Below are 25,073 nucleotides of genomic sequence, written 5' to 3' on the forward strand. Positions count from 1 at the left end.
TGGAGACTAGACTCTACAAATCTTCAGATGGTACTGCTACAAATACCATTAAGTTAGAAGTCTCTGGTTGTCCTCTGTGTGCCTGGCATTATGATAAAGATAAATTTAAAAATCACTTCTTGCCCATAGGGAACTTAGTATATAATGGAAACAGACACAAAAAGAAAATTATAAAATTCAGTAAGTGTAGTGAGAACAGTAAGTCAAGGGTATTATGGAGGCTCAGAGGAAAGTATCCAAACCAAATCAGAAGGATCAGGGGCAATTAGAGAAGCTTCAGGGAGAAAGTGACCAACGAACTGGATCATGGTGGACATGCATAACCAAGGAGGCAGAGACCAGAGAAGGCTCTGCCGAGGGCCGGCATGAGCAAAGACGCAGAGGGAAGGGTTAGCACCAGTGGTACAGGGAGCTATAAGCCAGAAATGAGACTAGAGCAGTGATTTTCACCTTTTTCATCTCATGGCGCACCTAAACTAATTACTAGTTCTATGGCACACACACACAAAAATTTTTTTTGCTGTTCTGACAAAAAATAGGTATAATTTTGGTTCATTCACACTGGACAGCTATTGTGTTGGCTGTTGTCATTTTTTGACAATCTAAGGGAAAAGAGGTCAGTGCCCCTGGTTTTAAAAATTCTTGAAAAGTTCCTGGACTAGAGAAATAGGTGAAAGCCACAGGACATTTTAGAGTGCATGATAAGGACTCCATCTTGATTTAATCGTAATAATACATTTGTGTATTCTGAATTCAGAGACTACATTCTTGGTTATATTCATATACTAGGGATCCACTGAAGCCTTTTATGTTAGGGGATTACACAGTTAAATTGTATTTTAAATACTTGAGGGCATGATTGTGAAGGAAATAAAATGCATGTAGGGAAACCAGAAAGAAGACTATGGCAGTTGCCTGAACCAGGTTAGCAGTAGAAAGAATTATGGAGAATCGAATACATGTAAAAACCTTTAGAAAGTTAAACCTGTAGGACTTGGTAAAGGCAAAATGTTAGGTGGGAGGAGCCATGAGTAACTCAGCCTTTGAGAACAAGTAAGTGAATGGCGGGATCACCAACTCTATGAGGAGGAGAAGTTTGGGGAGTGGAAGAACAGGCCAAGGAGGAAACAGGCAGTAAATATGAATCCTAATTTTAAGGGATGCGGAAAGAAATTTCTTAACCCCTATCAAACCCATAAACAGAGGCAAAATGTTATATTAAGCTGTCATGTGAGAACTTTGTTATCTATTTATGATCAATGGCCAAGAAACCTGATGGTCACCATTTTGTACAATCAAATTTCAAACTACCGGGACCTATGTGTGCTGAAGTTGTAGCTGGCCAAGAGGGAGTTGTGACATACTTGTTTTGCATGTGCTTGCATGAACATGGTCACAGGTATCCATATTGTCATCATCTTAATTGTTACCTGTGTTTGTCTATATGCTGCCTGAAATGCCTTCAAAAATATCACAGTATAATTTGTCCTTAAAAATAATAGTTGCTTGTTCAAAGAAAAGCACGGGAAAAGACAGTAGGATGTAAATTTCATGTTACTGAAGCAAATATTCATTACAGGAGTTATTGCAATGTGTACTTTCTTATAAAACAAGGCAGACTGCGTGTGGGGGGAAAAACCTAAGAAAGCAAAAAGCCTTCCAAGGCGAGGAAGCTTGGTGACATCTGCAAAAGGATTGCTTATCTCATAACAAGCTTGTAACTGAAGACAGAATTCCTCAGAACAGAAAAAAAGGAATTCTGAAGCAATCAGCAATTGGTGTGATTGAGTCACCCATCATGTAGTATTTCTCTTTATATGTCAAACATCAATTTGTTGTGGGAGTCCTGTGACCTTTAAAGAGAAGCTATTTAAGGTCCAGAAGCATTTGATTTAACTGAGGAAGGAGATGAAACTATGTTAGTCAAATAGGAAAATGTCTGCATAAAAATATGCAGGACATTTCTTGGTAATGTAAAAGAAATCCCTACAGTTCCAACAGTGCAGTAGTGTTTTAGGAGCTGGCTCACTGCTGGCACAGAGGATGATGTTGTGAGGAAATATACAGCCACTGACAGTTTTGACTCAAAGATTCAGATGAGATATTCTCTGATTATGAAGAAGTTCATGTTCATGAATTCACTTTTATTTTCCTTATTATAAATATAGAAGAGTAAAATTCATTTTAAAATCCATGCTTAAAGTCTAAAAGAAGCAATCAGAAAATAAAATTAAGAAAATTCATTTACAACAAAAAATCAAATACTTAAAAATAAATTTTACCAAAGAAGTGCAAGCGGTGTATGCTGACAACTACAAAATATTGCGGACAGAAATTTAAGCTTGAAATAAATGAGAACACGTCCTATCTTTCCCTGGATTGGAAGACAATATTGTTAAGATGGCAATATTTTCTATCTTAATTACCCATTATTTTTATCAGAAAAGACAAGTTGATTTTAAAATTCATATGGAAATGAAAAGAACTCTGAATACCCAAAACATTTTTAAAAAGAACAGTCGTAGGCCTCACCCATCCTGATTTCAAAGCTCAGTACAAAGCTACAGCAATCAAGACAGTGTGGCACTGGAGTAAATATAATGTGGCACTGGCAGAGACATATAGACCAAGGGACTATAACTGATAGTGCAGAAATAAACCCATAACATGGATGGGTAATGTATTTCAACAAGAGCTCTAGGACCACTCAGAGGGGGCAAAGAATAATCTTCTGGGCAAATGGCCTGGGGTCAACTCAATATCCAAATGCAAAAGAATGATATTGTCTGCTTAGCTCACACCACATACCAAAAATAAATTGAAAATGGATCAAAGGCCTAAATCTAAAACTATAAAACTCTTAAAAGAAAAACATAGGTATAAATCTGCAAGATTTTGGATTAGGCAATGGTTTCTTAGATGTGGTACCAAAAGCACAAGCAACCCAAAGACTAACTAGGTTAGTAGGACTTTATCAAAATTAAATACCATGAGTCAACACTAGCAAGAAAGTGAAAAAGACATTCCTCAAAATGAGAGAAAATATTTGCAAATCACAAATCTGATAAGATTCTACTATCCGGAATATACATGAAGAACTACTGAAAGAGTTCCAAGAGGGAGACATAGGTAGATATGCTTCACTTCCTTGTACAACCAAAGTAAGGATAACAACCAATTTAAAAACAAAAAACAACCACAACTGCCAGAAAACCTAACTGTAGAGAAATCCGACAACCAAGGAATTACAGAAGAAACATTGATCCAGGCTAGTGGGAAGGGTGAAGAGGGGGAGCTGGGGCAGAGAGAACATGTGACAAGGCAGCACTGGGATGCAGCTCCTCGACTAGGATATCACACATCTGCATATGGATAAACCAGGAGGAACAACTGGGAAGGGAGGCAGACCATGCAACCCAGGGTTCCAGCATGGGAAACTAAAGCCTCAAAAACCTCTGGTTGTAAAAATCTGGGGGGGTGTGGTGGCAGGATAAATTCCCCGTCTCACAGAAGAATCTCTTGGAGGGGCCCACAGGATCCTAGAATGTACACAAGCCCACCCACCTGGGAATCAGCACCTGAAAGGACACAATCCACTTGTGGGAAGAGAGGGAAGTGACTGAAAGTGGGGGAGGCAGAGAGCCAAGCAAGTGGCATTGATCCCCCTCTACGCTCTCCCCAACATACAGCGACACAATGCAGTTAAGTGGGTTGCCCCCCTGGCAAAGAGCTAAGGCACCACCCCTTACAATGTAACAGTTGCACCCAAGACAAAGAACTATGGGCCAAATGAAAGAACAGATCAAAACTCCAGAAAAAGAACTAAGCAACAGGGAGATAGCCGACCTATCAGATGCAGAGTTCAAAACACTGGTAATCAGGATGCCCACAGAAATGATTGCGTACAGATGCAAAATAGAGGAAGGAGTGAAAGCTATGCAAAGTGAAGTAAATAAAAATATACAGGGAACCAACAGTGCATGGAAGGAAACTGGGACTCAAATCAAAGATCTGGAGCAGAATGAAGAAACAAACATTCAACTGGAACAGAATGAAGAAATAAGAATTCAAAAAAATGAGGAGAGGCTTAGGAACCTCTGGGACAACTTTAAATGTTCCAACATCTGAATCATAGGGATGCCAGAAGGAGAAGAGGAAGAGCAAGAAATGGGAAACATATTGGAAAAAACAATGAAAGAAAACTTCCCCAATCTGGTGAAGGAACTAGATATGCAAGTCCAGGAAGCTCAGAGTCCCAAAGAAGTTCTATCCAAGGAGAAAGACACCAAGACATATCATAATTACATTACCCAAGATTAAAATTAAGGAGAGAATCTTAAAAGCAACAAGAGAAAAGGAGACAGTTACCTACAAAGGAGTTCCCCCCATCAGACTATCATCTGATTTCTCAAAAGAAACCTTACAGGCAAGAAGGGGCTGAAAAGAAGTATTCAAAGTCATGAAAGTACCTAAATTTAAGATCACTCTATCCAGCAAAGCTATCATTTAGAATGGAAGGGCAGATAAAGTGCTGCCCAGGTATGTTAAAGTTAGAGGAGTTCATCATAACCAAGCCCTTACTATATAAAATGTTTTAAAGGAACCTATCTAAGAAAGAGATAAAAAATACAAGCAGTGAAATGACAATAAATTCACAGCTGTCAACAATTGAAACTAAAAAACAAAAACAAAAACAAACTAATCAAACAAGTAGAATAGGAACAGAATCACAGAAATGGAGATCACATGGAGGGCTGTCAGTGGGGAGGAGGAGGGAGAATGGGGGGAAAGGTACAGGGAGTAAGAAACATAATTGGTAGGCACAAAATAGACAGGGACAGGTTAAGAATATTATAGGAAATGGAGAAGCCAAAGAACTTATATGTACAACCCATGGACATGAACTAAGATGGGGGGGAGACAAGGAGGAGGGGAATAAAAGGGAGACAAAAAAAGGGGCAACTATAAGAGCATAATCAATAAAATGTATTTTTAAGAAAATTTAAAAGAACTACAACTCAACCATAAAAAGGTGAAAAATGCAATTTTTAAATGGTATAAAGATTTCAACAGACATTTCTCTGAAGAGGACATAAAAATGGTCAATATGCACATGAAAAGATGCTCAACAGTACTGCTCATTAGGGCAATGCAGATCAAAACCATGAAATTGCACTTTACATCCACTCAGACGGCTACAATAAAGATAACAAGTATCGGTGAGGGTGTGGAGAAACTGAAACCCTTACACATTGCTGGTGGGATTGTAAAATGGTAAGTTACTTTGAAAAATGGCTTGTCAGCTTCTCAAATGGTTAAACATGTGATCCAGCCAATTCCATTCGTAGTTATATACCCAAGAGAAAAAAATATATATGTTCACATGAAAACTTGTAATGAATGTTCATAGCAGCAGCGTTCATAATAGTGCCAAAGTGGAAAAAATCCAAACATCCAGCTAATAAATGGATAAACAAATTGCGATATATTCATACAAAGGAATATTTTTTGGGCATAAAAGGGAATGAAGAACTGATACATGCTGCAATACAGCTGAATTGTGAAAACATTATGCTAAGTCAAGCCAGACAATGAGGCAACATATCATAGGATTTCATTATAAAAATGTCTAAAACAGACAAATCCAAAAAGACAGAAAGTAGATAGTAGTTGCCAAGAGCTGGGCAGAGAGGAATTGGGATTGACTTAATATGTTCAGGGCTTCTTTGCTGGGTGATGGCAATGCTCTGGAATTTGTGGTCATTCTCATGATGGTCATACATCACCTAAGGGCGTTACAGTTAACAGAAAATACTGGTCCCCTAAGATAATAATGGAACTGAAAAGAAAAAAGAATTCCTATTGCCTGGTGATGTTGTAGCCATCAAAATGTGTTAGCGCAAAGCACTACTTGTGTGTGTGGTGACATGGTGTCAACCCACGGCAGTGCTAGTTGTACAAAAGGATCGCACATACAATTATGTACAGTATGTAATACTTGATAATGATAATAATTGGCTAATGTGCTGGCTTGTATGTTGAATATACTTTTTATCATTATTCCAGAATATACCCTTTCTGCTTCTAAAAAAGTGCTGTAAAATCACATGTGGTGTCATACCAGCAGCCTCACATATCTGTTTACTGCATCTTGTTTGTACTGTTTTCTTTTGTGCTTGATTTAACCTCATGTTGTTTTCTACAGTAACATGCTGTGCAGGCTTGTAGCCTAGGGGCAATAGCTCTACCATACAGCCGGGCGTGTGGGAGGCTATACAATCGAGGTTTGCGTAAGTGCACTCTGTGATGTTTTCACAATGGCACAATCACCTGAGGACACATTTCTAAGAACATATCCCCGTTGTTAAGGAGCATGTGAGGTATAATAAACACCACTGAATTGTACACTTTAAAATGGTGACTTTTAAGTTACATGATTTATAATAAAAGTTTTTTAAAAAGACTAAAAGATCTTTTAAAATAAATATTAACAATGCTAAGATATGGAAACATAGTTAATTGCTGGCATTTTTCATTTCATTTGTGCTGGGACATAAAATAACGGAGTATCTAAAAACCCAAAGCATCTCAGATTTGATGAAATGTGGTAACTGCTAGTTGTTACTAACATAGTACCTGTCACATATGAGGGGCTTAATAAATGTTTCTTGAAAAAAATAACAACTTCTCACGATTTTCTATCCACAGTTATGCCCTGATAAGCAGTCTGAATTTTATTCTGATTGCCATTAAGAGCCACTGGATAATTTTAAGTGGGGATATAATGTATTCGAAGATCACTGATTCCTGTATGCAGGGTGGACTATGAGGGGGCAAGAATGAGAGATGAAAGGCATTGAACAAGCTGTGGCAGCAGTCCATCCAAGAGGCTTGCTCCAAGTGCCACAGACTAGGGTTGCAATAACAGAGAAGGTGCGTCAACATCCAAAGGACGCGTTGTACGGGGAGCTGCCAGGACTTGCTAGTAAACTGCCTTGCAGATGTAAGGGGCAAGGGTGGAATCCAGGATAATGCCTATGGTGGTGCATTTACTGCAATGAGAAGACAGAGAAGAAACTGGAGGCATAAAGGGATGCAGGCTGCCCTGAGGGAAGAAACTCATTCCCTGGCTCCACACACAGCAGCATATATAGAACTGGGAAGAAGGGGAGAGAAAAGATGTGAGCACTGTATTCCAGCGCCACTTGTCCAACGCCAAGGGCTATCTACATTCACAGTTGTAGCCTATGCTAGGGGTAGGAAAGAAAAGAACTTTGAACCAACTAAGCTATTGAAGTTTAAAAACAAATAGGTTGAGTCTTAGAAACTAAGATGTGATCATTCAAAGCGCCCTGAAGAGTTAATGGAATTGCACCAAGATGTGTTCAGGAAGCCGCAGCCCAATGGAAAGAGGGGAGATACAACACAGCTGAAAGTGGTAAGAGGAAAAAATAAAACTCCTTTATGTTTATTCCCCAAGTTTTTTCAGAATACTTGGTAAACAAGGAACCAAAGTGACTCAAAAATGAAGGCATGGTCAGCTATACTGAAAGCTGCTGAAAAGTTTAATAGGCTGAAGACAGAGAACTGACTTTGGCAATACGGCACTGGCTAATCAGCTTGAAAAATCATTTCAGTAAGTGGTAGAGACACAAAAGCCAAACTGGAGTGGGTAGAAAGAGTACACAGGAAGTGAGGAAATCAAGGTAAAAATTATAATCTTTCAAGAAGTTTAGCCACAAACACATGAGGAAAAAACAAAAGCAGACCGTTTTTAATCATAATGGCAGCTTAATTCTTAGCATACTTCACAGAAATATCATTATTATTCTTCAGTAATCCTCTGCAACCAAAGCATAGATAGTGTAGGAAAGAGTGATTCTCAAACTGGTCTCTTCCCCTTACCTTCACTGATTGAATTTAACGGGTCTTGTTTCCCATCTCCTTCTTGTGACCGACCTGGATCCAGTGAAGTCTGAGAAAGGCTGACTTCAGCTGATAACTGGTCAAGACTTTGATAACTTTTTCTGTAAAACAAGGGTAAAATGCTACTTGAATTAATTTGCACAAAAATAACTTCTAGAGATATTCTTTACTGGTTTTCTTCAATTTATTGAATTTCTGGTTATTTTTTCCTTAAACTTTGCCTTTATCATGACTGCACTATGATCTCTATTATACTTTGCCCCCCACCCTTTCTGGTGGTCTGTTTAATCCACTGAAATATGGAAAATAATTTTTTGAACAAATTTAAGTCCCACCAATATTTTATTATCCAGCTGGTTAAGAAATAGGAACTTCGGGATATTATCAGTTGTCAAAGGAGCAGAAAAATCTAGAGATTACTCTTGATGTAGAAACAAAATTGACATAACTTAATAATAATCTAGTACCTCCGAGGCATTTCAGAATTCTTCAGTGCCTCAATATTTTTATTGGTGATCATTATATAATAATAAGTTATTATAAATTCCTATAATTTAGAAGTTTAAAAATGTTGGGTAATAATATACTTGTGTACTAATACACCATCAATATCATTAACCTCCTTCCCTTGTCTATTTGCAATTGTGAGCTCATTTTCTATTAAACAAATAAATCAGAAAATAATAATAAAGGAAAAACTCAGTTATAAACAGAAAGTTAATGAAGGTTTATTATGTAACTTCAGAATACTCAGTAACAAGGTACCAAAAGTGACTCAAAAATAAAGAAGTGGTCAGTTACATCAAAAACTGCTGGGAAGTTTAACAGGATGGAGACAGGGAACTGTACTCATATTTGTTTTGTCGGATTAAGCCAACTCAAAGATGCATGCGGCCTTGATGTTACTGACATTTCCAGTAAGAGAACAGAATTCAATATTATTTCCAAATATAGATAATCCAGAAAAATGAACATGTTTTTTAGGTTCAACATCTACTTCCCAAGATACTCAAACCTTATCTAATTTCCCTGAAATGTCATATATTCTATGATGCTATAGGAATGAACATAAGATTTAAATGATCTATTACATAGTCATCATTTGCATTCACAAGAGTAGACTTACAGATTTATCAAATGTATGTATATTAAGTATGGGGGGGACATATACAGTAGGTGTCTATTGTTTTTTCCTTGAGGAAATGAGCTGAAGAATGAGCTGATGGAAAACTTCTAGCTCACAATGCCAATAGAATTTTCACTTTGTAACATGATGGCTTTTCAAATGTTGATGATGTAAACTAAACTGATGAACAAAATAGAAATAGAAGTATAGATACATAGAACAGACTGACAGATGTTAGAGGGGAGAAGGTCAAGGGGAACTGGATGAAAGAAGGTGAAGGGATCAGCCAGAGAACACATATGCATGACCCATAGACACAGACAACAGTGTGGTGATGGCCAGAGAGAAGGGGGGGGGCTGGGGCAGGGAGGAGGTGGGCAAGGGGGGGGGGGGATAATGGGAACATCTGTAATAATGTAAACAATAAAAGTAAAGGAAAAAAGTTCTTAATTATATTTTTAAGTAATGGGCAGTTCTAGGGTAGAAAACTTTGGATAATTATAATAGATAACAAGTATATCAGTATACAGCATGTAATTTCAAAAAACAATACCCAACGTTGATACAGTGCTTAACAAATGCTAGGCACTGTTCTACATAGTTTTTACATATTATTTAATCCTCACAACTACACTAGAAGGTTAGAATTATTACTATCCCTACTTTATAACAGAGGAAATTAGGGTACAAAGAGGTTAGATTTGAACCAGGTGGCCTGGGTCCAAGTCTGTCCTTAACTACTATGCTATCTCATTTCTGGTATAGGGAAGAAAAGATTTGGCTTCCTATTTCGTTAGAATCTATTCATAAAAAACAGCCTTCTTTGCTGAGATAGACCATACATGCAAGCAGTCCCCAACCTTTTTGGCATCAGGGACTGGTTTCATGGAAGACAATTTTCCCGCAGGTGGAGGGGTGGGAGAGAGGGTTAGGGGAGCAGGGTTTCAGGATGCCGGAAGCGCCTTACATTCTCGCTCACCTCCTGCTGTGCAGCCCGGTTCCTAGCGCACCTGGACCAGTACCCCATCTGTGGCCCAGAGGTTGGGGACCCCTAATGTAAATTATACTGTATTTAAATCTAATCACTAAAAATTTCACTTGGTTTCCATTAAAATCTTATTAGCTATGGAGGAAAGCAGGAACACAGGGATTTAATAAAGCAAGTTATAAATAAGTTTCAAATTATTTATCTGTGCCTAATAGGTAGAAGGCTTTCTTTTAAAACTGAACAGGTTAAGATGAGTTTCTGATACTAATTTTTCATCACAGGAAGCTTGCTAATGTTATTAAATTTTAAAATTTATATATAGAAATACTTATAAATAAAAAAACCCAGAAGCAAAAAGGATGTAGAATTCATTTGAATATTGTGAAGACTGAGAGCTTGCGAACGCACATTTAGAGCAGTCGTAAAGACTGTCACCCACGCGAGAGAGGAAACCCGTGAGGCGGCCTCTGCTACGTCGACACCAAACGAGCCTCTGCGCGACCTACTGACATGCTTTTGAGACGTCACACTTCCAAATCTAAAGGGATCTGGGGAGCTTCCTGCCCTTTAATTTGTCACATTTCATGAACAATCCTTGAGTTACAGGCTTTACTTAACCAAATGCCAAGGAATATAGGAACGAGATTTGCTAGACAATCATGTGCTGCAGTAATAGTAAAAACTCCAAGCAGAAATGAAGCACCTTATTCTTCAAGTGTTAAGAACAGAACCACCCAACATCTTCCTTGCATGGAATTGACTACAGAGCCACCATCTGGGAAAAGGCTAGTTCAGCTTCTTTCACTGATGACAAAGGATGGGTTGGGTTTCCACATTGTAACCCACTCTCCAACGCGACTGGCAGCTCCATCTGACACACCTGTTTTGGTCATGGGGTAAGACTATGTTTATGAGAGTATTGTCTTTAAAAGGTTACCACTGTATCCTACGTTAGAATTCTAGGCTTATTGACATCACACTAAGATTTAAAGGTAACCCACAAGACACATCAAGCCAATTAACCATCTATTCCTATTTCTCAGAGTAGAATCTTAAAAATAATAATAGCTTACTTAACCAAAATAAGAACCTGAGTAAGTCATGCATTCTGACTACATAAAAGTTGATAGTTTAATCTATGCCATTACATTGTTAAATATAATTTAAATTAAATTTGAAAGAATTATATGTCATGAGCATTTGGGACAAAATAAAATCTACTGCCTTCAATATATAACTAGTTAAACTTTTTAAAATCACTCAAATATAAACTTCAGTATAAAAAATTGGGTACCTAATAAAGGCAAATTAAAAAAGAAAATTGAGCAACAGGCCTTAATTTACTTACTAGTAAACTTTTCTTCAATCTTACTCTTTATGCCAGTGATCAGAAGTAATGATATGGGTAATCTACACCACTTATTTGTCCAATATGTGTACTGAGGTCAATCACAATTTACATTACCTGGTAGTCACTGGGCAGCAGAGAGTGTGATGCACAGGAGACACTGTCTACCACACACACGTACACGTACACACACACGCGCACACACACACACTTTATACACTGAAGCACATGAATGTGGATGAAAACAGAAATACACTATTCTTTTTTATTCTTGGTTTGATTTTCATAGAAATACATTTAAGGAACGAAATAAGGATCTCCTATAGCAGAATATCCAAATAGTTTTAATCTACTGAAATCAGTGGGAGGGTGCAAGGGAGCCTCAAGGAGAGGGTGCATGTGAGTCAGGTTAATGCAGAACTTACAGACTGTAAAAGATGTCTGCAGTCTCAGTGCTTTAGAGGCTCCTACTTCAAAAATATTAGAAAGGCACACATGGAAAGGCGAGTGTCTAATACATCTGAAGTGATTATATTTTCATCAGAGATCATTAAGAAAAATTTATGTAGATTGTAATTCTCAATAATTTTGTGAACAATAGCCAAATTGGGAAGCAATACATTGTGAAGGCTAAAACAGCTTAAGCAGAAAAATACAAATATGATGACAAAGAATTTGATCATTTGGGATGAAAATAAGTGGTTCAGACAATAACCTAACAAGATTATATAACCAGTATCTAGCAAGCTCATGTGGCCTAGACTTTACATACAAAGAAAATAAATATTTTTAAGATTTTATTTATTTATTTTTAGAGAGAGGGAAAGGAAGGGAGAAACAGAGGAAGAGAAACGTTGATGTGTGAGAGAAACCTCGACTGATTGGTTGCCTCTCACACGCTGGCCTGCAACACAGGCATGGGCGCCAACCAGGAATGGATGGAACCAGCAACCTTTCAGTTTGCAGGCTGGTGCTCAATCCTCTGAGCCACATCAGCTAGGGATAAAGAAAAATATTAAAATTTTACTAGGAACTTTACTAGAACTTACTAGGAACAAACAAAAGTAATCAATTGCTTTACATGTGTGTTAAGGGAATGTACTTTATTGTTGGATTTTTACAGTAAGCCTAAAATGCTTTCAAATTTTTTAACATGATATTCTATGTTTGAAATAAAAGATAAAAAATCCAGCATAACTACCTAGGTCTAAATAATCAAGAAATAAACTGGAAATGATATTTTTAAAGTTTCATAAAAAGTATAGTAAATGGAATTAAATTTACAATCTACTGTGACAGGGATCCTTCCATGAATAGGTGACAGCATAGCCAAGTTAACCAATGGCTCATTTTAAGAAACAGACAAATGGAAAAAGATGTGGTGCATACATGGTGTGCAACAGTAGGCTTACAGTTGTGAGAATGTAAAACACGAAGTTTGTTCTTCTATTATTTTTAGTTATTGTATTATTTCCCATATGAACAACTGCAAACCTACTTTTGCCCACCCCGTATATATAATGGAATATTACTAATCCACAAAAAAGAACAAAATCTTGCCATTTGTGACAGCGTGGGTGGACCTAGAGGGTACCATGCTGGTGAAATAAGTCAGACAGGGAAGACAGATGCCATATGATTCAATTACATGTGAAATCCAAAACAGAGACAAAATAAATGAACAAACAAAAGAAACAAACTCATAGATACAGAGAACAAACTGATGGTTGACAGATAGGAGGAGGCTGGGAGAATGGGTGAAAAAAGTGAAGGGAATAAGAAGTACAAATGGGGATGTAAAGTACAGTATAGGGAATATAGGCAATAATATTATAAGAACTGTACATGGTTTCAGGTAGGTAACTAGACTTATCAGGGGGATTACTTCATAAATTATGTAAATGTTTAATGGTTCTGTTGGACACCTGAAACAAATATAATATTGTATGTCGACTTTAAAATAAGTTATTTTAAAAGAGAAATGTTGACAAGTCTGCAAAATTCATTAAATCAAACATCATGCTGTCTTTCTTCTCAAAGCTAACTGGGCTAATAAAGTTACAGCGCTCCTAAACAAATAATTGTAGACATCCCATATTTTTAGCAGAAAATTATAATATAATATAATGATTCATTATATGGTTAGTTTCTTTCACTAAATTATCAAGACAGCAAAGGTTTCTTATTAAAGTTGTTTTGGCTACCTCCTCCATAATTTGTAGGTTCTCAATAAATGTTTGTTAAACATAAAATATTGGTCAAATTAAGAGGAACTGTGATCAAGTTAGTTCGAGAACTTCGGCTTATTTTATAAATTTGAGGAGTGCAAAAACTGGATCCTGATGAAAATCTATGATTTGTTTCAAACATGATTTAGAGAGTAGTACTCTGTTCTAAAAATCTAAAGTCTCTATTTTTACATGAAAAATTTGGAATTATTTATTCAGAACAATTGGGGATTTGCTAGTCATTTTAATTTTGCATGAGGTTTTACAAACTCTAAGAAAGTAGAGCTTGGGATGTTGGGTGAGTGTATAGTGTATCCAAACATGAAAGATACAAGGCTATATGAGAGTATAAACAACAAAAAAAAGATAACATATAAATAACTAAAGATGTACTAGGAAGCTATTAAATGCCAGGCAATTTATGACTACATATGTATAATTCCATTTCAATGTACATTATTCCTAGTATTGCATGTGCAGAAACAAAAGGTAAGAAGGGGAAGTGTTGCTTAGTGTTACACATCAAATAAGTAGGAGAGGCTACTTTTACGTCCTGACTTAACCTTTAGGTCCAGTGATCTCACAACTATACCCTAGCTGCATCCTTTTTGTTCAGGGATATCGGTTTGGCAATAGAGCAATCTAAATGCAATACCAACATTTGCCGTCAGGTCAGATTAAGGGATGATGCTGGGAAGGAAAGGGTGTCCCTTCTTAAACTAATGGAGTACCTATAAAATGTAGATCCGTGCTAAACAGGTGAACAGGCAGTTTCACTGAGACTGAAATTACTTTTGTTGCCATTATAGTACTTTGTAAAAACCAGCCACTAATATTACATGCAAAAGTAAAACTACAAATAAATAATCCACTTAGGTTCCTCATTTGTTCCTCAATAGGCAGCTATGCAGGCACGCAGGGGTACATACATGTATTTTGGCTAAAATATTTACCTCCATCTAAAGTGACAATATGAATACTGCAATAAAATGACACAATTTTTAGTCTTCTAACTTGTCAGGCTTTAATGCTGTAAGATTTTTGCAGTTAAAAAAGCAGGAGCATCTCATATATAGACAAGATAAATGTACCAAGTATTGCTATATAAATTCAATTTTTCATTCATAAATTTGATATACAATAAACAAATATTCATTCTTCCATTATGGTCTTCCATTAATTAAATATGCTACTGAATGATAAAATTATGTACCAGCAGTGTAAGGTATATTCTAGTTATAACATTCATAAGGGTAAAAAAGAGAACCTTTTTGACATAGGTTGGTCTCAATCCATGAAAGACTCAGCTGACACCTTGAATCATACTAAGCAGCATGGTTTAGTAGACGCTGAAAAGAGTTCTACTGATTTATTCTAAAAATATTCTGCTCACTTTTTCCTGCTTGTCTCTAGTAATCAATCTTTAACAAGAAAAGGTCAAATTTATTTTGAGTTCTATTTTTGATAAAATGGAAAAAAATCACTAAGTAAAGTAGGTGGAAATTGTGTTCGTGCTAAAACACTCCTTGTAGAAATGTCTGTCCCCTGATTACCTGGAGAAAGGCACTCTAAGGATCACAGAAAGAAGCATGTGGCTCTGCCAGTGAAACTTATAAAACAAGGGCTCTACAAGGAGGCAGGGGGCGGATAAAATAGAGCAGTGATTCTCAACCAGAGTGCCGTAAGAATTTTTAAAAACATGCAATACCTATTTAGTCAAGAACACTTGACCTCTTTTCCCTTAGATTGTCAAATAAAATAATGACAACAGCCAACATAACAATAGTTGTCCAGTGTGAATGAATCAAAATTATACCTATTTTTATCAGATTAGCAAAAAATACAATATACTTTTCGGTGTGCCACAGTTTTAGGAATCAGTTTATGTGTGCCATGAGATGAAAAAGGTTGAAAAATCGCTGGAATAGAAGAAAGAAGGGGAAAAGAAGGAGGAAGAAAAGGGAGAGAGGGAAGGGAAGAGAGACACCAGAAGGGGATGGAAGGACAGCAGGGAGAATAATTTGAAAATTAGCTGGAGACAGGAAAAGAAAGATATTGAAAAAAATTTATCAAGATGGGAAAGTGGCTAAAGAATGTAACAATTTACAAGTTCCAAAATGAAGACTGCTAAAGAAAGACAACCTAAGATTTTGCCACTCTCTCCACATCAGGAAACTGTGACTGACTAACACAGCCTTGAACACTGGGACCAAGAAACAGAAAAGGACCTTATGGCCCACAGGTGGAGTGACTCGGTCTTCTGTAGAGCCTCCCAAAATGAGATTTATTGAAAATGAACAGAACTCTATCAGACCCACAAGAACAAGTATATATCTTTGTAGTTTTCATGAGATGGAATTTTGTGTTTTCTAACTAGCAGGAAAATTAATCCTAAGGCAAATACAAACACCAAAGCCAGAATTCAGAAATAGATGATTCATTACATAGGAGCTAATAGACTTAACTGAGGGACTGGCTGGAAATGAACAGAAGTAGGTAACTGGTACAATATTGTGCAATAATTTCTCAGATCATTTTACTTCCCCAGGCTGCCTTGGTTTCAAAACATTAACAAGTTCACTACCTTAACCAAACCTTGCCAAGCCAAAGTAGTCTTAAATCCCACTTTTGCTCTAAGCTAATAATGAATTCAGAAAGAATAATAACTGAGAAACCAAAGTGTATAGCCATCTTTTGGCACAACTAAATCTGTAATTAGTTGGAAAAAAAGTATTACACTTACTCATACCACTGTTTATTGTGTTTTCGGTAAAGCAACGTATCCAAGGCAACAGCATTGACATCCAGAGCTCCTGGGGAAGGCCACTGGTTGGTGAGGTGGGCAGTTAACTCTTGTCGTGATCTTAAATCATTATTCTTTAGCACAGTCCTGTGAACATTAAGATGGTGAGTGCTTTTGTCTTCATTGTTCTGCAATGGCAGAGGAACCTAATGGTATCAATTTGGGCCCCAAAATTCGTCTTTTAAAATGGTATGTTGACAGACCGTGAACAAAACTACAGGAAGGTTAGATGGGGCTATGACTGTTTTGTTTCCTGCAATATGTGGTTTTTCTTTTTCTTTCTTTCTTTTTCTTTTTCTTTTTGCTGGCTACAACAAATCACTCGTGAAATTTAGACTTCTTATCTTTTCCACGGAGATATTACTAGAACACTGAAGGACTCAAGCTGCATCTTACATCTTAACTAGAAACCAATGGTGATTATCTTTAAAGTTACAGATTATCAAATGCCAGTTAAGATATGAAGGACAGTAAAGATTAAGTACATATGATTTTCTAGCTTCAAAATTCACAATCTGTGAAAGTAATTTAACTCAGTAAACAAAAACATTAAATTGAATTAAAAATAAAATGAATGCAGGACAACATAAAATAAAGAATTAATGAGGTTCCCAGAATTGTTTTTGATGGAAGTGACTACCTATAAATCTTCATGCAAATAATTAAATCAATGACAACTGCATTGAACATATTTCACTGGAAATATTTCAGTTAAAGAATACAGGCATTGTAACAACCCATGGCTTCCTTTCGTATTTGTAGAACTGTTACTTGTTAATAAGAACTTGCAAAAGAACTAGCTTTTGCCTAAATTTCAACTTCACAAACCACCTGATCATTGGCACAAGACTAATTCAACATTTGAACTGGTAGTTAAAGATAATTTAAAAGCATAATTTGGTTTGCAAAGGTCGTATTCTACCTCCAAAAGACCTTAAAATATCAGCCAGGCCACCTGCATTCTCCAACAGGCGTCTCTGATGTTAGTGTACCAAGGTGGTGAGCCAGCCACTGAGAAGCAGGAAGTAGTATGTGCTTGCCACTGTTTTCAGCGACAATGAGAGCCCTGTTGTGGGTGGCAGAATCAGTGATGTGGTAGCAAGACAATCCTGTAGTGAGAAAATCAGCCTGCACAACATGATTCTAGTGAAATAACCCCACTTAATATGTCTCTAACAGGCTACATGAGAATATCTGTGTGCATTTAAAAACTTTTGCTCCACTATGTCCACAAAGAAATATTACCTGATGTAAAACACTAGCTTCTCTCTCTGAATGGAATACTACAAATTAAATAAGTAGAAGTCAGTGAGAATTATCTCGTTAAGATATTCTTTTAAGGTACATGCAACAATTTCATTTTACTTGAAAAGAAATGAAAATGTTTAAAAGGACTATTAAAGTACTTTAACACTGCTTTCTATGAAAAGAGTAAAGATTAGAAAAATTTTAAAATTAACAGAAAAATTATATAAAGCAGAAATGGGGCTCACTGGCCAGAGAATCTACTTTAATAAACTACTATTATTTTGGGTTCTTTTAATATATTTTTCTTTCACATATTCCCTCTTTCTAGAGTCTCTAGTGAATGTCACTGGAAAATCCAAATCCAACGTTGTAACTGGCCATTTTCTGATGGAAAAACTGAATATTCCTGGAGGATATATTCAGAGCAGAATGCAAGACAGACAAATGTGCATATGGGAGCAAATGACATGGGTAGAACTTGGTTAATGATGAGCAATTGAACAACTGCCAATTTATAATATATTCTTTCTGGAAAGCAAAAAGTTTTATACCACATAAAATAGAAACAGAAACTGAAGTTTCACAAAAGTTTTTACACACTAACTTGCCCATGGAGAAGTTCTGCCTAATGACAAATTTAGGTATTTGTCTGTAGACCTTTGTGCAAAGAAATCCAAATGCTACTCTTTCCTATGGGAAGCTGCCTGATTCTCTGATAAAGGAGATAAGAGGTTTTGGTGTATTGAACAGGCACCGTTTTCATCCACACCACATCCGTTTCCCACCCTCTGTGAGGAATGTGGAGACTTGCCCCGCCACTATGAAAAGGAAAAGCTCCTGGAGGGTCCTCAGGTAAGGCCCTTCTTTTTACCACTCCAGGCAGCAGAGGGCAAGCAAACGAATTAGGTTGCAAACGAAAGTTAGGTTGGAAATCCCAACCCTGAGTTTTGAATCTTGACTAGAGTCCATTTATGAGAGTAATGAACAAACAGTTTATTCATTCTAGTAGTGAAGCCCTGACTAAAATATAGCAGCAAAGTGATCCATCCTGAAGTTCCTACTTCCCAACTCTCTGAAATAGCTCAACCTAACTCCTTCCAGACCTACTTTTGCAGTCCTTCCATCCATTCCATGAGTTGTTTATATCAATATGATGAATACCCTTTGTGCTTAAGCATTGGTTACCATCAAAGAATTGTATAACTTACCTTAGAACAAGCAAAATATACCTAGAGAATTCAAGACCCACTCAAAGATAACCCAACTGATGTTAATATGGAGAATTAGGATATTTTTCTCACTTGGCCAAGCTTAAAAATAGGTAAATTATTCAACAGTTACTGTTATAGTGCAAAATCAATGAAAATTTATGGTAAAAGGATGTGGTAAATACCACGTAACTTTAATTAAAATTCTAACCAACGCTAACATTACTGAAGTAATATAAAAATGTGATCATTCTGTATGAGCTATGTAACATAGGTATTAGTCAAATTTAACATTCTCTCTTTAAGGTAATAATTCTCAAAAAGATACACTGAAGAAAAGTTGTTTAATTTTCTATGAAAGAAGTGATAATATATTTATCACAGCTAATTTTAAGAACTTTCTGTGGAACCTCTCTCTAAATTGCTAACGGCTAATTATCTTCAGATTCTCAGTAAGAATTATTCAGGAATTTAAGCACAAAAAAACATGACCCAATTGTTTATTCCCCCAGTTTTTATTGGGGTATAACTGTACAACATTATGATTTGATGTATGTATACAATGTGAAATAATCACTACACTCAAGCTAATTAACATATACATCCTCTCGCACATTTTTTTTTTTTTTTTTTTTGTGATGAAAACACTTAAGATCTACCCTCTTAGAGAACTTCAAGTATAGACTCCAGTCAAGGTCACAGCAGAGGTAAACACGGCTCGCCTCCTCACACAACCACATGAAAATTACAACTAAATTATAGAACCACCATTACTCAGAACTGTCAGAAATCAAATTGAATGGAAGTCTGACAACTATAGAATTGAAGAAACCACATCCATCGAGACTGGTAGGAGGGGCGCACATGCAAAATTGGCTGCTCCCACAATCACATGTGGTGGATAAAAATTCAGGAGGGATATCCCAGGAGTGAGGAGTCCCAGCCCCACACCAGGCTCCCCCAGCCCAGGATTCCAGTGCAAGAAGATAAGTCCCTATAACTTCTGGCTGCAAAAACCAGTGGGGATTGAGTCAGTGAAGAAACTTCTGGAGTCCCAAGCAGTTCCTCTTAAAGAACCCACACATGGACTTACTCAGACTCACTGCCTCTTAGTTCCAGCACTGGGATAGCAGTGTGAAAGGCACCACTGGCACACAGGAAGGAAATGAAGTGTTTGGCTTTAAGGTGGGAGCTGGGGGATGCTCCCAGACAGAAGGGCAGAAACCACTGTCCCTTCACTGAGCACTCCTCCAGAGCCACAGAACCAGCGGGCAGTTCCCTTATCTTACACTCTATCAACCTGCCTAACACTGTTTATCCCACCCTGGAGACCCCCTGAAACTCTGTCCCACCCAACTTATGGGCCCACCCAAGCTGTTAACAATGACTTTTCCATATGAATGGCTGGTCTTGGCTCATGCTTCACAACTCCCTAAATTCTCTCAAACAAGCAACAGCTGGCCTCAATGAACCCCCGGACCCTGTACCTCTTGCTAAGTGGACCCACGCCAGCACTAGCAGCAGAGCCAGCATATTTACAGTATGGCTTTGCCTGGAAACCACCAAGCCCAGCACAAGTAGCAACTATTTCAAACTGATTTATAGCTCATGCAGGGTGGTCCCAGGTAAAACACATGTGTAGGCTAACCTTGGCCTGCACCACCCAGGAAACCCCAGAGCCTGCACACACATGGACAGCTACAGGTCACATCACAGTACCACCATCCGGTCCCTGCACAGCCGATCCTCCACAGAGGGCAGAGGTTGGTGGTCAGTGGTTATAGCTGGTGCTTGCAGCTGACTGGTCTGGGTAAATTCCTCCCATTGATCTGCCAACTGCCATCAAGGCTCAACTATATGAGGAGGGTGTACTCAGTCCACATAGAGGGTGCAGCTCTAGTACACAGATTGGGTGATATGGTGGGCTGCACTACTGGGCCCTACAGGACACCTACTACTTTAGGTCATGCTACCAAGCCAGGGAGTCATAGCAGCTCTACCTAATACATAGAAACAAACACAGGCAGGCTGCTGAAAGGAGGATACAAAGGAACAAGGCCCAAGTGAAAGAATAGATCAACTCTCCAGAAAAAGAACTAAACAAAATGGAGATAAGCAATCTATCAGATGCAGATCAAAACACTGAAGGGATTCACTTAAGGATGCTCAAGGGACTTACTGAGGGTGTCAATAGCATAAAAAAGATCCAGTTGGAAACGAAGAATACACTAATTAAAAAAAAAAACAATTTGCAGGAAAAACAACAGTAGAGTGGATGAAACTGATAATCAAATCAATGATTTGGAACATAAGAAAGCAAAAACCAACCAATCAGAACACAAAATGAAAAAAGAATGCAAAAACAAAACAAGGACAGTGTAAGCAGCCTCTGAGACAACGTCAAGGGTTCCAACATTTTCAACATAGGGCTGCCAGAAGGAGAAGAGAAACAGCAAGAATCTGGAAATATATCTGAAAAAATAATGAAGGAAAATTTCCCTAAGTAGGTGAAGAAAATAGACTTGGTAGGCCAGGAAGCACAGAGAATCCCAAACAAGATGGATGCAAGAAAGCCCACTCCAAGACACATCATAATTAAAATGCCAAAGGTTAAAGATAAAGAGAGAATCATAAAAGCAGCAAAAGAAAAGCAGTTAGTTACCTACAGGGGAGTTCCCATAAGACTATCAGCTGATTTCTCAAAAGAAATTTTGCAGGCTACACAGGATTGTCAAGACATATTCAAAGTCATCAAAAGCAGGGACCTATAGCCAAGATTACTCTATCCAGCAAAGATGTCATTTAGAATTGAAGAACAGATAAAGAGCTTCCTAGAAAAGAAAAAAGTAAAGGAGTTCCTCATCACCAAACCATTATTATATGAAATGTTAAAGGGACTTATTTAAGAAAAAGAAGATCAAAACTATGGACAATAAAATGGCAAAAAATACATCTTTAAACAATTAAATCTAAAAAAACAAATGAAGCAAACAAGAAGAACAGAGGCAGAAACATGGATATGGAGAGCATTTTGATGGTTGCCAGATGGGAGGGCTATGTGGGGGAATGAGTGAAGAGATAAGGGGATTAAGAAGTACAAATAGTTAGTTACAGAATAGCCATGGGGATGTACAGTACAGTACAGGAAGTGGAGTAGCCAAAGAACTTATGCACATGACCCGTGAACATGAACAGTGGTGTGGGGATTGCCTGAGGGAGTGGGGGGTGCTGGGTGGAGGGGGCAAAGGTGGAAAAACTGGGACAACTGTAATAGCATAATCGATATAACAATGTAAAAAAAGAAAATTTCAAGTATATAGTATTGTTACTGAATAACTATAGTCACATTGCTATACATTAGCTCTCCAGAATTTTTTCATCTTGCATAACTGAAACTTTGTACCCCCTTGAACATCTCCCCATTTCCAACTCTCCACTGGCCCTGGTAACAACTATTTTATTCTCTGCTTTCATGAGTTTGACTACTTTAGATTCCACATATAAGTGAGATCAAACACTACTTGTCTTTCAGCATTTGTTTACTTAGCATAATGTCCTCCAGGTTTATCCATGCTGTTGCAGACAGTCTGTTGTGTATGTATATAGTGCCATGTGTGTGCCTGTGTCCTTATAAACATTTTTTTTATTCACTCATTAACTGACTGACACTGAAGTTGCTTTTACCTCTTGGCTAATGTGAAGAACGCTGACACTAACATGAGAGTGAGGATATCTCTTTGAGATCCTGATTTCATTTCCTTTGGAAGAACATCCAGAGGTGTGATTGCTGGATCATACAATAATTTTTTAACTTTTTGAGAAATCTGCATACTGTTTTTCAAAGTGGCCACAGTAATGTACATTTCTACCAACACTATACAAGTATTCCCATTTTACCACATTCTTGCCAAAACTTATATATCATCTTTCTGATAACAGACATCCTAACAGGTGTAAGGTGGTATCTTATTGTGATTTTGATTTGTACTTCCCCAATGATTAGTAAAGTTGACCATCTTTTCAGGTACCTGTTGGTAATTTGTATATATTTCTTGGAGACCTGTGTATTCAAGTCCTTTGCCCACTGTAATTAGATTTTTTCCTACTGAGTTGTAAGAGTTCCCTATATATTTTGGGTATTAACTCCTTATCAGATAAATGGAAAATATTTTCTCCCACTCTGTAGGGTGCCTTTTTGCTCTTTTGATTGGTCCTTTGCTGTGTAGAATCTTTGTAGTTTGATGCACCCATTTTTATATTTTTGGTCTTGTTGCCTGTGCTTTTGATATCATATCCAAAAAAAAAAAAAAAAAAAATCCCTGCCCAGAGCAATGTCATAAAGCTATTTGCCCTTGTTTTCTTTAAGTAGTTTTACAGTTTCAGGTCTTATGTTTAAGTCTTTAATTCATTTTGACTTGATTTTTGTAAATGGTATGGGAGTGGTCCAATTTCATTCTGCTGTATGTGGACATGCAGTTTTCCTAGCATCATTTACTGGAGACAGTATCATGTCCTCAGGTGTGTTTTTGGTCCCTTTGTCAAAGATCAGGTGACTGTGATGCCTGGATTTTTTCCTGGGTTCTCTACTCTGTTCCAATGGTCTATATGTCAGTTTTAACATCAGCACCATACTGTGTTGATTACTGTAAATTCATAATATACTTTGACATCAGGAAATGCGATACCCCTCGCTTTGCTCTTCTTTCTTGGAATTGTTTTGGCTATTCAGGGTCTTTTGGTTCCATATAAATGTCAGGACTGTTATTTCTTTTCTGTGAAAAATGCCATTGGGATTTTGATTGAGATTTCACTGAAAGTTGCAAATTGTTTTGCACAGTATGGGTTATTTTAACAATATAAATTCTTCTAACCCATGAACATAGGATGCTTTTCATTTTTCTTAATTTCCTCTATCAATATTTTTAAATTTTCACTGTACAAATCTTTTACCTCTTAAGTGTATTCCTAAGTATTTTACTCTTGTTATTATGAATAGGATGTTTTTAAAATTTCCTTTTTTGATAGTTTGTTGTCTGTATATAGAAACATGATTGATTTTTGTATGCTGATTTTGTATCCTGCAACTTTGCCAAATTTATTAGTTCTAACAGTTTTGTTGTTTTTGTCCTTATTTGCTTTATATATTTAGGTCTTGATGTTGAGTGTGTATATATTTATATTTGCTATATCTTCTTGTTGAATTGACCATTTTATCATTACATAATGATATATTTTTTTTCTTTGCCTCTAGAGACAGTTTTAGACTTAAAGTTTATTTTGTCTGCTGTAAGTATAGGTACCCTGCTCTCTTTTGTTCACCATTTGCATGAAATATCTTTTTCCATCCCTTTACTTTATTTTTAAATTTTTTATTTATTACACTTTTCACATTACCATTTATCCTCCTTAAATCCACCTCCCCACCCCACAATCACCACCCTGTTATCCATGTTCATGAATCCTTTTTCCTTTTTTACTCAATCAACTCCTCCACCCCCTAATCACCCTCTCCAGAGTGTGATCTATGAGTCTGTCTCTATTTTGCATGTTAGTTTAGTTTGTTCATTAAATTCCATATATAAGTGAAATCATATGGTATTTGTCTTTTTTTGACCGGCTTATTTCACTTAGCATAACGTTTTCCAGATCCATCCATGCTGCCTCATATGGTAAAATTTTCTTCTTTTTTATGGCCAAGTAGTATTCCATTGTGTAAATATACCATAACTGTTCTATCCATTCACTACTAATGGACACTTGGGCTGCTTCCCTGTCTTGGCAATTGTAAATAATGCTGCAATGAATATAGGGGTGCCTATGTTCTTTCAAATTAGTGTTTCAGGTTTAATCAGATAAATTCTCAGAAGTGGAACTGCTGGGTCATAAGGTAGTTCTATTTTTAATTTTTTGAGGTAACACCGTACTGCTTTCCACAGTGACTGTACCAGTCTACATTCCCACCAACAGTGCAAAAGGGTTTCCCTTTCTCCACATCCTTGCCAGCATTTGTTGTTTGTTGATTTATCAGTAATAGGCATTCTGACCAGTGTGAGGTGATCTCACGGTGGTCTGAAGTTGTATTTCTCTGATGATTAATGATGCTGAGCAACTTTTCATGTGTACTGGTCATCTGTACATCTTCTTTGGAGAAGTTTCTATATTCAGGTCCTTTGCCCATATTTTAATCGGACTGTTTAT

The 25,073-nt window shown here is 37.1% G+C and overlaps 1 protein-coding gene across 2 annotated transcripts in view; it reads right to left on the bottom strand.

The window, feature by feature from the left end:
* Window positions 1-25,073, bottom strand: part of RUNDC3B (RUN domain containing 3B) — a 143,800-nt gene that overhangs the window by 2,768 nt on the left and 115,959 nt on the right. Inside the window, exons 9-10 of one of the 2 annotated variants that reach the window (XM_054563896.1) lie at window positions 16,360-16,506; window positions 7,906-8,027 (exon numbers count right to left, since the gene is read on the bottom strand). In XM_054563896.1, the coding sequence (XP_054419871.1) occupies window positions 7,906-8,027; window positions 16,360-16,506 (269 nt within the window). The remainder of the gene's footprint in view (window positions 1-7,905; window positions 8,028-16,359; window positions 16,507-25,073) is intronic. The other variant, XM_054563897.1, reaches the window with a different exon arrangement.

This window comes from Pteronotus mesoamericanus, unplaced genomic scaffold, assembly GCF_021234165.1.
Source record: "Pteronotus mesoamericanus isolate MK-2021 breed Mesoamerican mustached bat unplaced genomic scaffold, CSHL_Meso_final scaffold_85, whole genome shotgun sequence".
NCBI classification, from domain to species: Eukaryota; Metazoa; Chordata; class Mammalia; order Chiroptera; family Mormoopidae; genus Pteronotus; species Pteronotus mesoamericanus.